At 40.4% G+C, this 15,440-nt stretch overlaps 1 protein-coding gene across 1 annotated transcript in view; it reads left to right on the top strand.

Annotated features, from left to right (window-relative positions):
- Window positions 1-562: 562 nt before the first annotated feature.
- The window catches only part of LOC124594274 (protein FEV-like), a gene marked incomplete at its 5' end in the record, with an annotated part of 35,706 nt that continues 20,828 nt past the window's right edge, over window positions 563-15,440 (top strand). The window contains one exon of the mRNA XM_047132642.1: window positions 563-739. Within this exon, the coding sequence (XP_046988598.1) occupies window positions 563-739 (177 nt within the window). The remainder of the gene's footprint in view (window positions 740-15,440) is intronic.

The raw sequence follows: 15,440 nt of genomic DNA, 5'->3' as shown, positions 1-15,440 counted from the left end.
CGACTATGCTCCAGACTGAACGCTGAAAGGCATAATCAGTCTTAAAAGATGATGATGATGGTGAAAGGGACCTGTGTCGGAAACGAGAAAATAGGGCTTCGAAGTACGATTTGTCGGAACGTGTACGTAATTTTTCAGTTTTGATACCCTCTGACTTCCAACAATCTGATATCAAACAAAAACTATGACTGAAAAATGTTTTCACTCAGTGAAGAGTTTTTCGCAGCTGTAGACGTGTATTTTGCAGACTTTTAAAAACCGAACTTCATTGGAAAGAAATCGGGAGACGTGAAGTGTCCAAAAAATAAGGGCAATTTTTAGCTTAACTTTTAATCTTTTTCTGCCATGCCGAGGAAGTTTTTCCTAGCACTCGCTTTTCTTGTCTCAGTGAACCTGAAAGCTTGGTTCGGAATACTGTGAAACTGTACCGCGGTATGCTGGCAATGTAGCAATGTGATTCTGCTGTACAGAGTACAAGTCGACCGCGACGAGTTCGCGGCCTGCCAGCCCGCCCAGCAGCTGGGAGGTGGCTGGCAGCGGCGGCAGCGGAGGCCGAGCTGCTGTGTCCACTGGCGGGGGCGGCGGCGGCGGCGGGGGCGGAGGGGGCGGCTACTCGCAGCGGCGCGGCTCGCTGCAGCTGTGGCAGTTCCTGGTCGCGCTGCTCGACGACCCGGGCAACGCCTCGTGCATCGCCTGGACGGGCCGCGGCATGGAGTTCAAGCTGGTCGAGCCCGAGGAGGTCAGCGACTTGCTGCTGCACATAATTTATCTATCGTATGGTATTACTAGTACACTGTAGTATCTATACTCAAACGGAAAGGTCCAAATGTGACGACCAGTCAAGAGCACGTTGAATTACTTGATGTGAAGTCCTCAGACCACCGTCAAACGCTCGAAGATGGCACTCCTTAACAATGTGATCTATTGTTTGTTCCTCCGCTCCGCAATCGCAGTCATCACATGGACGGGAACCCTCATTTCTTCATGGTGAAACCACATCTTCCTTGGCCAGTCCTAATGCGGTTCAGCCTCGGCCAGACTTGGCGTGGTACTCCCAGTCCCTCGATCTTTATTGGATCTTGAAACAGGTGAGCGTTGTTGGGCGGATGTTCGTTTCAGTGTTGTCACCATTTTGTGGTCACGTCAAAAGAACTGCTACTTTCTACTCAACCCAGGGTGGTTTGCGTGATTTCAGACGAGTTGTTGGTGGATCTTGTAGGACATCATACAAGGGAGAGTTCTTATGAGAAGTAATCTTTTTGAGTAAGTTTATCTTCGGCAGGCAGCCACTGACTGAGAGTAAAGCTGACAGTACCAGTGGTAACTCCCACGGCATCATTAAGCTGCACATCAATCTTTATTGTGTGGGCACTGTTTTCCCACACGGGAGTGCAATACCGTTCAGCAGAATACACAAGAGCGAGTGCAAGAGCAGATTGTTTTAGGTCCTGCGGCTTTAAGAAACTGGCACATATGGCGATCCCCTTGTACCGGTATACGACACATCCAAGAAGTAAGCAAATGCTGACATTGCACAGTTCTTGAGCAAGAGGATTGTGGAGCTAAACTGAGGTGTTGCAGCGAGTATCTATATCACCTACTACTTACTTGTCTGGTGACTTACTTTTTCCAATCTTATATTACGTGTACCAAGTTCGGTTGAAGCTCCTCCAAGCATTTCAGAGCTATGCTTTACACGTCACCCCTTCCTACCGCCACTCTAACCCCAAGGGGTGAAATGTCCTAGCCAAACGATGGAGACAACTTATTTAGTTTTGTTACTCCTCACAAAAAATGTGAAAATGACTAACAGACTTGCATACACACAAGATAACAGTTCTGGCAGTTTAAATGTCCCCAGCGGAATTTGTTTTAAATTTTATTGTGCAGTTGTAAAGTGTGCTGATAAAACTTATGAGAAACATCTGGAAAGTCAGTGGATGTTCTTTCAATACTGATTTCCAACTGGAGAGTCCCGATCGAGGGAACTTAAGAGTTACTATTGCCCAGTTTTGATTTTTTTCCAACAGTAACATTTCTGTCAGAAGTAGAAGGGCATAACACAACACTATTTGATCATTTATCTCTAAATATAACTTCTTTCGTTAAATAATGGGAACCATATGATAACCGGTTTGTCTGATGCTGGTGGTCAAATGCCAGCAATAAATGATCCACATATATTACCTAGATCCAAGGAGGGAAAAATAAAGTTTTGTAGATATCTAAAGACGTAGTCATCTCGTTCAGAGAAAGATTACTAAACAAACAATGGGAAGAAGTTTACCAATAACACACAGTAAAGAAGAAACGTACTTCTTTTCGAAAGATATTCTTAATACACAATGACACTAATTTTCCTTTAGAACCAGTCAAAATGCAACTGACGTCTAATTATAGACTTATCTTCCCCCTTCCCGTGTTTCGAAGGTATCTTACAACAATATACAGAACCATTTTTATGTCAGCCTGTGAACAACTGTCAGTTTGCCTGCCATAAAGGACTCACAACAGCAAAATCTCTTCTAGAATTCCTCGAGAAAAGCTGTCCTGTTGGAATTTTCTGTGACCTTGACGAAGTGTTCTTTTGAGTAGCTCAATTAGAATGTGATAACGTTAAAGCCATACCCCTCACGTCGATGGAGTAGTATTTCGACAGCATAAAACAGAGAGTCATATTAGCAAATGTTACCACAGGAATAAAACTAAACTGATAGTAAAAGAACATAAAAACTTGTGTCCCTCAGGATGCTGTGGATGTTTTTCTCCTGTTCTTGTCCTACTTAAATAGTTCATGAGGAACATTGAAGGATTCTTCAAAAATTTTGACGCTTTTTAGTGACACGGGTACACTGAAAGAAGGCTGAAACACAACCATACCAAATGCAGCAAGAACAATGGAATAGGCTTACAAGTAGTTCGCATGAAACAGCTTAATCATATAACGACCCATATCATTCAGCCCCAAACAAATGAAAATGACTAACAGGTATCAGAAGTAGAGGTCAATGGACATATACCACACAAAGCTCAAAGTGTGATATTCCTAGGCATCTAGATGTGCTAAATTGAGGACGCGTCAGTTAACCAAAAAGATTGGTTTTTCCTGCTTTGCACTTAAAAAAATATCCTATTATGTAGACCTGCTGACACGATTGCTAGCATATTTTGCATACTACCATGCAATAGTTCACTATGGCATAATCTTTTGTGGTAATACACTAAGGCCAAAAAAGTACTTACTCTAAAGACGTATAAAGTACGAATATTATGTCAGATTGATTACTGAACATCTTACAGCAGCGTCTGAGGATCTAGGGAACGGTAATTTTGATTAACAATAAGATTGAATTTACGGTGAGCTGTGAAAGCCAAGGGATTCTTAACCTTATGTGCCAATATATCTACTGTCTAATGGTAATTTTGGTTAACAGTAACAGTGCATTTAAATGACCTTTGAAAAATCGAAACCGAAATACTAGATGTAAAAACAATTTGTGTATAAGCTATATATCCCTGTCAGGGATGCAGAATGAAGTACTATGTTCAAACGCAAAAGTATTTAACAGATTTCCGGCAGACATCAGGTAAGAATGGGTACCAAGTCTTTCGTGACGGAGTCCTTGGATAAAAATTTCTCGGTAAACTTGCCGCGTCAAATCTGGATAAAATCCATAAGTAGGAAACTCAAAATGTCCATATATTGAAAAGTAAAGTGACAGAACATTTTATTAGTCACTCCTACAAGTAATCATAACATTTGGACTCAGGGACAGCTGGTAGTCCTCTGCGTAAACTAACATTAATGCTTAGTTGAAAGCATTAAATAAAACTAGCAGCTGAGAGGTATAAGAGGAAGAGCAGTGTCTTCTTCCAGAGTAGCTGCTTTTCTGGTTATTTCCAGTACTCTGGAAGTAATTTCCATAATTATCAATTCGAATGTATTAACATTAGTCGCAGATGGTTGTTGGTACACTTTAGGGGAATAGGTGTAGCGACTGTTTCTGCCTCTTAAGGAGAGTAAGAAGGGAAAATTTGTTTTTTACATTTTCGGATTTTTATCTCATTATAAAATTTACAATTTTCCGAATAAATTATATATATATATATATATATATATATATATATATATATAAAAAATCATGTTCGGATTTTTATCTCATTATAAAATTTGCAATTTACCGAATAAAATGATTATATATATAAATTTGCAATTTTCCGAATAAAATGATTATATATATACATATATATATATATATATAATCATTTTATAAAATGATTATATATATATATATATATATATATATATAAAATGATTATATATATAAATTTATATATATACTCATTTTATTCGGTAAATTACAAATTTCATAATGAGATAAAAATCCGAACATGTAAAAAACAAATTTTCCCTTCTAACTCTCCTTAAGAGGCAGAAACAGTCGCTGCACCTATTCCCCTAAAGTGTACCAACAACCATCTACGACTAATGTTAATACATTCGAATTGATATATATATATATATATATATATATATATATATATATATATATATATAAAATCACTTATAGACTCACATGGGAAGTATTTTATTTTTTTAAATATAATCTACACCTGTTGAAAATGTTAAAATTTTTACGTGCATTACTTCAAGATCTAATAAAATAGGTATTTTTTTATATAGAAGGCTGTGTATTGCTGTATTACAAGGGTTAAAAGTCGTGTCATGTCCAGAAGAGGATGGGTACCAGGTTGAGGAAGTTGAAACAAAGTTTGAGAGACAAGAAACTTTCTGATGGTGAACCATAAGAGGCAGGCTGACTGACAAAATGATTGATGAACTACAGCAGTATTATGGGATGGCCATTAGAAATAATACTGGGGATTTGTTGAAAATTAAGCAGGCAGTATGGGCTACCTTCTTCCACAGACTGTCAACAGATAAAAAGCCAGTACACCAACTTCGCCCTCCTGGTGCCCTCATGATACAATTACCGCAATGCCCAGTACTCAAACAGTTCATACAGCCATAAACATTACATCCCAGCAGCAGTCATGGATATCATAAAACCTATTTACAGACACCTGGCAAATCCTGAATTACTGAAGAAGTGTCTGCATGGTCAGACTCAAAATCCCAATGAGTCGTTCAGTAATCTTATATGGACTCGCTACCAAAATATGTTTTTGTTGGAATGAGCACACTAAAGTGAGGGGTCAGTGATGCTGCTATTGCTATTAATGATGGCAACATTGGTAGGGTGAAAGTGCTACAGCATATGGGAATTAATCCTGGAGCAAACTGCATCAGAGAGCTTGAACGGATGGACAAGGTCCGCATTGATAAAGCAGAGTATGCAGCACAGTTGGCCACTAAGGAGTCCAGAAAGAAGAAAATAAGAAAAAACTTGGAAAAAGATCAAGAGGATGGTATACAGTATGGTGCAGGGTGCTTCTGAGCGACTAATAATAAAAAAAAATAAACATATATTAAGTGAGTTACAGCCTTTCGAAACCTTAGAACCCGTTCCTGAAAATTTACATTTTCCGTTGCATTTTTCCCTAAATCTCAGAAGCCACTTCGAGTAGAGTATTCAAATTTTCAGGGAGTAATATCTTGAATCTACTGAACTAAAAGAAGAACATGTCATGTATAATTAAAATTATTTAGGTTAACGTACAAAAAGTACACAAAATTTTAACTGTGCAGTTAAAAAAAATTTATTTCGGAAATGAGTGGCTGAAATGCAATTATTGTAGTTCAGTAGACTCAGAACATACAGTTTAATGTCCTGTAAATGTTTCATGTCAATGGCTACAGTGGTTCCTGAGATGCAGGGAAGCCAAGTCATTAAATTTAACATTGTCGGGATAGGGCGTTCCAACTCCCCTTAATCTTTACTTTAACTGCTTGCAAAATATTCGTGCGACCAACCGTAGAATACTGCTCAAGTATATGCGACCAGGCGACATTGAACATACGTGTGACAGTTCACAGGTATGTGTAACTCATGGGAGAGTGTCACATAAATGCTGAAAGACCTGACTTGACAGACTCTCGAAGATATACTCTTACTGTCTAGCGAGAGCATGTCTACAAATTTTCAGGAACCGACATTAACTGAAAAAAAACGGGATAAGTGCGAGTAGTACTCGAGGCCGAGTGTTCCGTTCAAACTACATTACGTACACAGATACTTCATCCATCACGGGAATCTAGAATCTTGAATATTTTTGCCTGTTATCGATATCGATATTGGCAAGATATCAGTTCCTGGAATTCCAAGACTTTCGAGAATGATAAAAAATTATTTTCTTGCGATATAATTAAAAATTAAAAATTTTCGGAATTTTTCCTCTAGTTTCACTGTGAAGTCCGCCGTATTGCAAAAATTTCATGATTGTACGCCAAAGGGAAGTACTGTTTACCTTTTGAGAGAGAGTTTGCGAGTATCAGAATATGTGACATAAATCGCCGTACCTTTTGAATTCATTGATTTAGAAGGTTACATTTATTACACCGCCAAAGAACCATAGACCTTAGTATGTGATATGTATTTCAGCTCGATACGTCTACCTGTTCTTGAGAAACTGGATCTTAACAGACGGATGGACATATAGACAGCCAGATAACAAATAACAAAAAAAATTTTTTCGTTGAAATGATTTCAAATAAGCAATTTCCGGATTTTTACTTTTGTTGTACTGTGAAACCTTGCATCTTGACAAATTCGTAATTCTAAGTCAACAGGTTTTCATGAGGTAATTGCGAGTGTAAAAGTAAGAGAGAAAATGGGCATATCTTTTCATTCCCTTGACTTACAAGCTTCAATTTCTTTACACCGCCAATGGACCGTTGACCTTAGTACGCTACATACATTTCAGTTTCATACGTCTACCCATTACTGAGAGAAAGAGCTTCTAACAGTCGTACAGACAGACGAATAACAAAGTGACCCTCAAAATGTTCAAATGTGTGTGAAATCTTATGGGACTTAACTGCTAAGGTCATCAGTCCCTAAGCTTACACACTACTTAACCTAAATTATCCTAAGGACAAACACACACACCCATGCCCGAGGGAGGACTCGAACCTCCGCCGGGACAAGCCGCACAGTCCATGACTGCAGCGCCTGAGACCGCTCGGCTAATTCCGCGCGGCAGGAAAGTAACAGAGATTAATCGAGTACTCACTCAAATACCAGTTCTAGAATATAATGAGATGTTGTACATGATTCCGCACATTTATTAAGATAAACAAAGCACAAAAAGTGATAAACGTTTCCATTACAACTGTTATAATTAGTCAAAACACAGTCCCACCTTTCTTCTTAGAATCTGTTCCATACAACAGTAGACTATACGAATCCATTTTCCACAGTAACGGTTCATACATTTTTTTTTATTTACTTATTATTGGTTTCTAGTGCGCATTATTTTTAGCCATCAAAAATTTAAAAAATTTACGAATATAGCAAGATTATATTTTATCTTCATCATATATACATTTTAGAGCATACAATCGTAAATTTATTTTCATAGTAAAAATATTACATGTATTCACTTAAACTACTAGCTTCAGTTGACAGGTAACCACTCGTTTGTATTAGAGCAGTTAATTCAGTTTGTTAGTTAATTTCAATGGCCACCATTCCTTTTAGATGTTGATACTTTCTTGTGCTATAAACCTGGCCAAGACATCATATGCAACCCTGGTCGTATCTCCGAGAAATGGGATAGTGCAGTGTGGCAGGCAGTGACCAAGTCACGGGGGCTCCTTTAAAAAGTCGACTCTGCCTTTATCGTAGTGCTTGCACTGAAATAGAACGTGATTTGATCAGCAATTGTTATTTCATCACATTGAAAGTACTGTGTCTCCAATACGCATTCTCACAACGGACGCTATTAATTTTCTTGACTGACTCGACTATCGGTAATTTTCACCTACGTCGTACCTCTAACAAACGTAGGCAGGATATGCTCAAATATATACAGATGAATAGGTAAAATCGTACAGGATGCGCTTTCTTCTTCCCACAAACTGCGGAAGAAAGCAAGTTTCAACTATCATGCGATGCTTCCATATTCCTGTCTGAAGTATTTGCTGTTATGCAGGGAATAAAATACGCAAGATCCCTCAAATTCCCTAAGGTAGTAACAGTCACCGACTCACAAAGCGCTCTGAAATCAATTAATTACAGGAACTGGAACAGAAAAACTAGTAAATCCATTATTGGCCTTGTTCGTACGTTTGCTTCGTCTCCAGCAAAATAAAGGCGTTTCACATTCGAATATTAAATCGTATAGGACTCTGCTCTCTCTCTCTCTCTCTCTCTCTCTCTCTCTCTCTCTCTCTGTGTGTGTGTGTGTGTGTGTGGTGTGTTTTTTTTTCATTAAATCACTCATAGATTAAACAAGTGTTTTTATTTTTCTTGTACAATAGGATGATATCGCTGACGCAGCAGCTAGTTTTTCCTTCTGATCAGTCACGTGAACCAACAGCTCCTCCATTTATTTGTTTTACAGCTAAATTTGAATGTGATTATATAGTTCTGTACAAGACTCCAATACTTGAATTAAATGCAAAATTATAAATCACAATTTCTTTTTACAAAGACCATTCGCAAATATCTGGCTGACAGTTTGTATATATTCATATATGTTTCTTTGAATTTCTGATTTACAGTTACAGGTATATCATTTTTAATCAACAACATTCACTTTTAAATTAATAGTTTTCCTATGAAATTATATGTTCCAGAGATATGTTCCAAAGATATATTAAGTTTCATCTGCTTAGAGAACAGGAGATCCGGGTTCAAATCCCGGCCTTGGTGCAAATTTTGATCCTTTGGTTCGACCTTATTCATTCTCATGAATAAATTTCAGTTGTTATGTCTGTGTGAAATGTGCCGAAATTATCGCATATATGAAATGTGTCGTGAACCCTGGCTACAATATTTAATTAAACATCTATTATATGAGAAGATACCACGTTTGAATGGCCCGTCTTCAGTTAGTCAATGTGAGTGCCCAGTGTAAAACTTTCGTTTCGTTTCATATTTCTGTTTATTAGTAGATGGTTTCTAGTAAAAAGGCTTTATTCAACATTCTTCTGTAATTATCTTGCTACCTCAGCTGTTATGAAAGGTAAGTTTTAGACCAGTTCCAATTTCACTATCATCCGTTTTTAAGTTGCTCGTTTATTAAATTCTTGTAGATCAAACTTGGCATTCCTTCTCAGATGTCAGCAGTTTAGAGTAAAGTCAATACGCGAAGAAGTTCGTTAGAAGTTCAATTATGCTGCTAGTACAAATCATGTTCCGTTACTTGAAATTTCAACTTCTTCGACATAAAATTATTACCTCTGGGCCTGCATTAATAAGACCTCTTTCTGCTGAAATGTCTCCAAGCTTCTTCTTACACAGTGCACCTGTTGCTAGAATACTAATAAATCTTGTGTCTATTTTTAATTACTTCTTCTCCGGTATTAGTTTTTTAAATAAATAGCCGCACTCTTTTAGTAAAAGAAAGAATACATTTGCTTTGTGGCGGGCAAAAGCATGTATCGGAGAGTGTTTTTCGCATTGGATGGCAGACGAGAAAGTTTGCCTTGTCGTTGGACAGTGGGAAGTCGGTGCAGAGAGCGTTCCTCGAGGTGAGAGCGACAGGGCAGGGGGTGGTGCTGTGCCCCCTGGCGGCCCCCGCGTGCCCTTTGAGTGTGGGCCGCCTCGGCACAGTTGAGTCCGCACTTGCCACTCTCTTAATGGGTATCGATCGCGCCAACTACACCCCAACTTGGGAGCTCAGCTCCATCTTGACACGTCCTGCGGGACGACGCACGCCAACTTCTCACCCTCGCTGTCTGCTGTGTGTTTAAACCCCTAGCTCATTCGCCTAGTTTTGTCGCGAAACGTGCCACAGGCCGTAAAGGCTGCTTGTCCGGAACTCCAAAAGTGTCATGGCAGTGCGTAAAATAATTCATTGTTAAATTTAAAAAAAAATCATTCGACAGCTTACTGCCCACCTGAAAGTAAAATTTTGACGTAGGAGACCAAAGAATTAATGTGTTAGACATGTATAGCGAACAGTCTACAAGATTCTACATTCTCCCCTATACTTCGTAACCAGTGTGGTTCAGGATACACGTTGTTGCTGTTGTGGTCCTTAGTCCGAAGACTCATTTGATGCAGCTCCCCATGCAAGTGTATAATGCAGAAGCATCTTAATCTCTGCGCAATTGGAACCTACGCTCACTTGAATATGCTCACTGTAGGCACGGTTTGCTCTCCATTTACAATTTTTATCCACCAAACTTCCCTCCATTACAAAATTAACTGTTCCCTTATGCCTCAGGATGTGTCCTACAGCCTACCCTTTCTTTTAGTCAAATTAAGCCATTTAGTTACCGCTCACCAGTTCGATGCATTATCTCTTCGTTAATTAATCTACCTCGGGCACGGTAGCTCAGCGTGTTCGGTCAGCGGCCATGGCCACCCTGTGTAGTAAAAAATACTGAGTGAAGTACTCATCGGAGATGTTAGAGTGGTTTCATGCGATATCCGCGCAGAACTGCTGACGGAAAATGACGAAGAACAGATAGATACAACGGAAGATGAAAAAGAAGAAAGGTAAAGCGCATGCCTGGAAACCGAGAGGTCGTGGAATCGAATCCCGGTCAGAGCACAAAAAATTACACTCTGTCTTTAGTCTAGCTTTTACCTTTCAACACTGCGAGAAACCGTGGGTCGTAATCCACGTTAAACGGTAGGTTCCCTTTTACCAGTTGGATAACTGGGGTGGGTTATGGAACACCCAAGTCGCCAAAATGGAGCCTAATAGAAAGACTTGTACTCGGCCATTGAGCCACATGAAATTACTGCTAATTTCTTCAGTATTCTTCCGTAGCACCACATTACAAAGCTTCCATTTTCTTCTTGTCTATACTGTTTGTCGTCAACGTTTGACTATCACACGTGATTACTCCCAAGATAAGTAAGTACTTACAGAAAAGATTTTCTGAAACCTATGCTCATACTTCAACATACTTGCCGCAGTGGTAACACCAGTTCCCGCTAGATCACCAAGATAAGCGCTGTCGAACTCGGCATGCAGTTGGATGCGTTACCACTGGGGTCTGCCGGGCACTGTTATCAAGTGAGGTACATTCAGTCTGTGTGAGGCCAGTTGAGGAGCTACTTGACTGAGAAATAGTGGCTCCAATCACGAAAACTTACAACGGCCGGTAGCGTGGTGTGGTGACCAAATGTCCTTCCTTACCCGCATCCAGTGACGCCTATCGGTTGAGGTTGACAAGAAGGTACGTCGATACCGTTGGGCCTTCTAAGACCTGTTCGCGCGGAATTTTAGTAGAAATTTATTTTCGATGCTAACATATTTCTGTTGTCCGAAACGATTTTCTCGCTACCACTAGTCTTTATTTTGGGCTATTTGGAAAGTAAGAAACGATCGGTCACGAAATGGAAACCACAGCAAAAATCTGATGAAGCTTTTCACAAATGTGGTGGGCAGTGTCTCCAGCGTCACGTCGCTCTTCTCAGTTGAGCACGTTAAGATACCGAGAACTACAGTGTCTTCCGCCAAGATTGGTACCTGCGGAGAAATTTCACCTGATTTCATGGAACCTCACATAACATAACTGCCATACAGTTCCTTCTTCATGGCAGTTCTCGGCCGCTTTCTGCAGGGACAATGAGGACACTGCCGCAGGTTTTTCCATGGGAAGAATTTGAACACCCTCGATACAGCTCGCAATTGGCTCTCTCTTATATTCATCTCTACTCAGATGAAGTGCTAGCTATGAAGACAACATTCTAGTGTGGACAACGAGCTACAGTCTAACGTAGAAAATTGTCGGAAAGCACAGGAGGTTGTCTTCTATGACGAGTGTGTTGAAACAAATTTGGTATAACGCTACGACAGGTATCTAAGTCGAAGCGACGACTACGCATAGAAGTAGCTGGAATGTGTACCTGACTGTTGTAAATAAAACAGTTTTGATTTTCACTTTGGTTTCCATTGCACGACCGTTCCTTCCTTAATTGCCCTCACACATCTTGTTTACTTCACCCATTCTCACTTATTTTGCTGACCAAATAGCTAATTTACTAGTTCTAGTGCCTCATTTTGTAATTTTATTCCCACAGCATCGCCTGAATTAACTTTCCTAGTTCTACTAATGTTGATGTTCATCTTGCAACCTGTTTTCAAGACATCATCCGTTCCTTTCAACTGATCTTCCATGTCCTTTGTCGACTCTGAGAGAATTACAATGTCATAGACAAACCTTAAAGTTTATATTCTTCTTCCTTAACTTTAATTCCTTTTTCCAAACATCCCATTGGTTTCCTTGATTTCCTTTGCTGCTTGCTTTATATATAGATTATATAACATCGGTCACATGGTGCATCTCCTCTATAAATGTGTGTTCATCTTTCTTGAACCTATCTTCTAACACACATCCTAGGATCTGTATTCCTTCCCGTGATCCTACGTTTCTATGGAACCTAAATCGGTCGTTCCATCCTTCTCTAAATAATTATTAAACTGGTGGTTCGCTGATTCTCACACATGCTACTTTTGTCCATTCGAATTGAGCGATACTAAAAATCTCGTCCCGCCGATCGGATTTAAAGTTTTCCGTGTACCTAATAAGGCGATGGTTCTTTTGGAAAGGACGCAGATTATTTCGTTCCCTTTCCTTGTCCTATCCACGCTTCTTCTCCGTCTTGAATGACCTCACTGATGTTTCTTCCTCCCCTCCCCCCCTTCCCACGCCCATTCTTTCGTATCTTCCGTCAACAGTGTACGGAAAGCTTTGTCGATGCATCCGTGCATAAACTCCTATTTCTCTTCTGATCATTAAACCAGAGGTGTGTTGGAGAAATTAATGTTTCTTGACTCGTGTTGTAGCATAGCGTCAAGTTCTCCACAATGGTCAATGCTCTTGAATGAGATTTTCACTCTGCAGCGGAGTGTGCGCTGATATGAAACTTCCTGGCAGATCAAAACTGTGTGCCGGACCGAGACTCGAATTCGGGACGTTTGCCTTTCGTGGGCAAGTGCTCCACCAACTGAGCTACCCAAGCACGACTCACGCCTCGTCCTCACAGCTTTACTTCTGCCACCGAAAGAAAGGATATTGCGGAGACATGGCTTAGCCACAGCCTGGGGGATGTTCCCGGCACACAGTTTTGATCTGCCAGGAAGTTTCATATCAGCGTACACTCCACTGCAGAGTGAAAATCTCATTCTGGAAACATCCCCCAGGCTGTGACTAAGCCATGTCTCCGCAATATCCTTTCTTTCGGGAGTGCTAGTTCTGCTAGGTTTGCAGGAGAGCTTCTGTAAAGTTTGGAAGGTAGGAGACGAGGTACTAGCGGAACTAAAGCTGTGAGGACGGGGCGTGAGTCGTGCTTGGGTAGCTCAGTTGGTGGAGCACTTTCCCGCAAAAGGAAAAGGTCCCGAGTTCGAGTCTCGGTCCGGCACACAGTTTTGATCTGCTAGGTAGTGTCAATGCTCTTCTTGTAACGTCTACCTTTCGAGTTCGTAAAATATGTCTGAGACACTAACGCTGGCTAAGAAAACTCACAACTATCGCATAGTTCTTCTTTAAATCATATTCAAATCGGTGAGTGTCCTGAACTGACGACTAAAATAAGAACTGAGTGACAGACGGTTCTATATGCCGTCTTCTTCGTCACTGAATTACACTTTCTTCCGTCCGATAAAGTCTGTCATTTATATGTCCCACATCTAAATGTACGAGACATATTTTTTTTTATCAGAACGGTCCCTACATGAGCTGCTGGTGCGCGACGTTGTGACAAAAAAACAGTAGCTGAAGGCAGAAGTAGCGACCGTCCTCCGTACTTTTAAATCTGAAAATGGCCTAAGTTGGCCGAAACCAGTAATACAACTTAATTTAAAACATGGTTCAAAATCCAGAATGAGATTTTCACTCTGCAGCGGAGTGTGCGCTGATATGAAACTTCCTGGCAGATTAAAACTGTGTTTCCGACCGAGACTCGAACTCGGGACCTTTACCTTTCGCGGGCAAGTGCTCTACCAAAGGCAAAGGTCCCGAGTTCGAGTCTCGGTCGGGCACACAGTTTTAATCTGCCAGGAAGTTTCATGGTTCAAAATGTTTTGTTTTTAAAACTATAAAACAAGATCAGTGGCATCTTCTGCTACACATTGTTGCCATCCTACGAATTAGTAAGCTTATTCCATCTTAAATGGCTTTGAATACTTGTTTCTAGATGCCTGACAATTGTGACTGGTTCCAGTAACTGATCACCGAACTTGGAGCCACAGGATATCGGGTCTTTTCGTCTGTTCACGCTCGTCACATGACATGTATCAAAGGACAGGACCAGATGAAATAATGAAGCAAGACCGATGAAGGGTTCCAGTTGATGTGTTGAATTGGTGCTTAAGTGAAAATAATGTTTGGCGGCAATGTTCTGGCGTGGGGGACGGAGAAGCAATAAGAACGCCTGAAATGGGAGACAACCAGCAGCACAGTGAGATGTGGTGGGTTGCCTCCATGTGATGCCCCTAGCGAACTAACTCGGAAGCTGCATTGTGTACGAATTACTTTAACGTTCGATTGTCGGCGACAATTAAACGAAAATCATTCAACCACCTCTACGAAATCCTAGGAGCCGGAAGTCGGACAAGGATCCTGCTGTCATTATCTGTGATATCTGACGTCGTTCCGGTTAGACGAAGCGTGTTGGACTTTGTGCTATGCGCAAAGATTTTCAGCTTATGTGTTGCCTACACAATGTAGCACAGGCCACAATAACACCTCACCTCATGTAGGTACGTTAAATTCGTCTTCAACTGAGCGAAGAGGGCTAAGCTTTTGGTTGAAGTGCGAAACTAGTCTCATCTCGAGTTTGCTAAAGTTTTTTCCTACCTTTCTTTTTCTTTCTTTCTTTTACCGGCATTCGTACTCCTGGCTTTCGGACAGTTCACTCAGTGCCTAAGATTCAGTCATACGTCAGAAATTCCACATTAATTTTAGTTGTCCTAATGAATAAATGTACATGATTCGTCGTTTCCTTCAAACTGGTCACATAAACGATGAGATCTTGCTAGTAAACAACATGCACTCGATAACGCCGCATGACAACGGCGAGAATCGAACCCACGACTTCCGCGTAACAGCTTACCTACACTGAGACTATGCAAGCAGTCTCCTTCATATTTCAGCTGAGACCCGCTAAACATATGAAAAATAATTGAAGTCACTCATCTCCTAGGGTAGTAGAAGGTGAGACCATCTTTCCTAACCACCGGAATTAATTGTCTCATTAATTATGTAATGATTAAAGCGTACATATTTTTGTGATGCTATTTTGTGTGATAATAAAATTGTATATAAATAATTCTTAGTTTCACAAACAACAAAT

The sequence above is a fragment of the Schistocerca americana genome, chromosome 1, assembly GCF_021461395.2.
Source record: "Schistocerca americana isolate TAMUIC-IGC-003095 chromosome 1, iqSchAmer2.1, whole genome shotgun sequence".
Classification (NCBI taxonomy): domain Eukaryota; kingdom Metazoa; phylum Arthropoda; class Insecta; order Orthoptera; family Acrididae; genus Schistocerca; species Schistocerca americana.
Note: the sequence above shows the minus strand (reverse complement) of the source record. Positions and strands in the feature narration are given on the sequence as shown.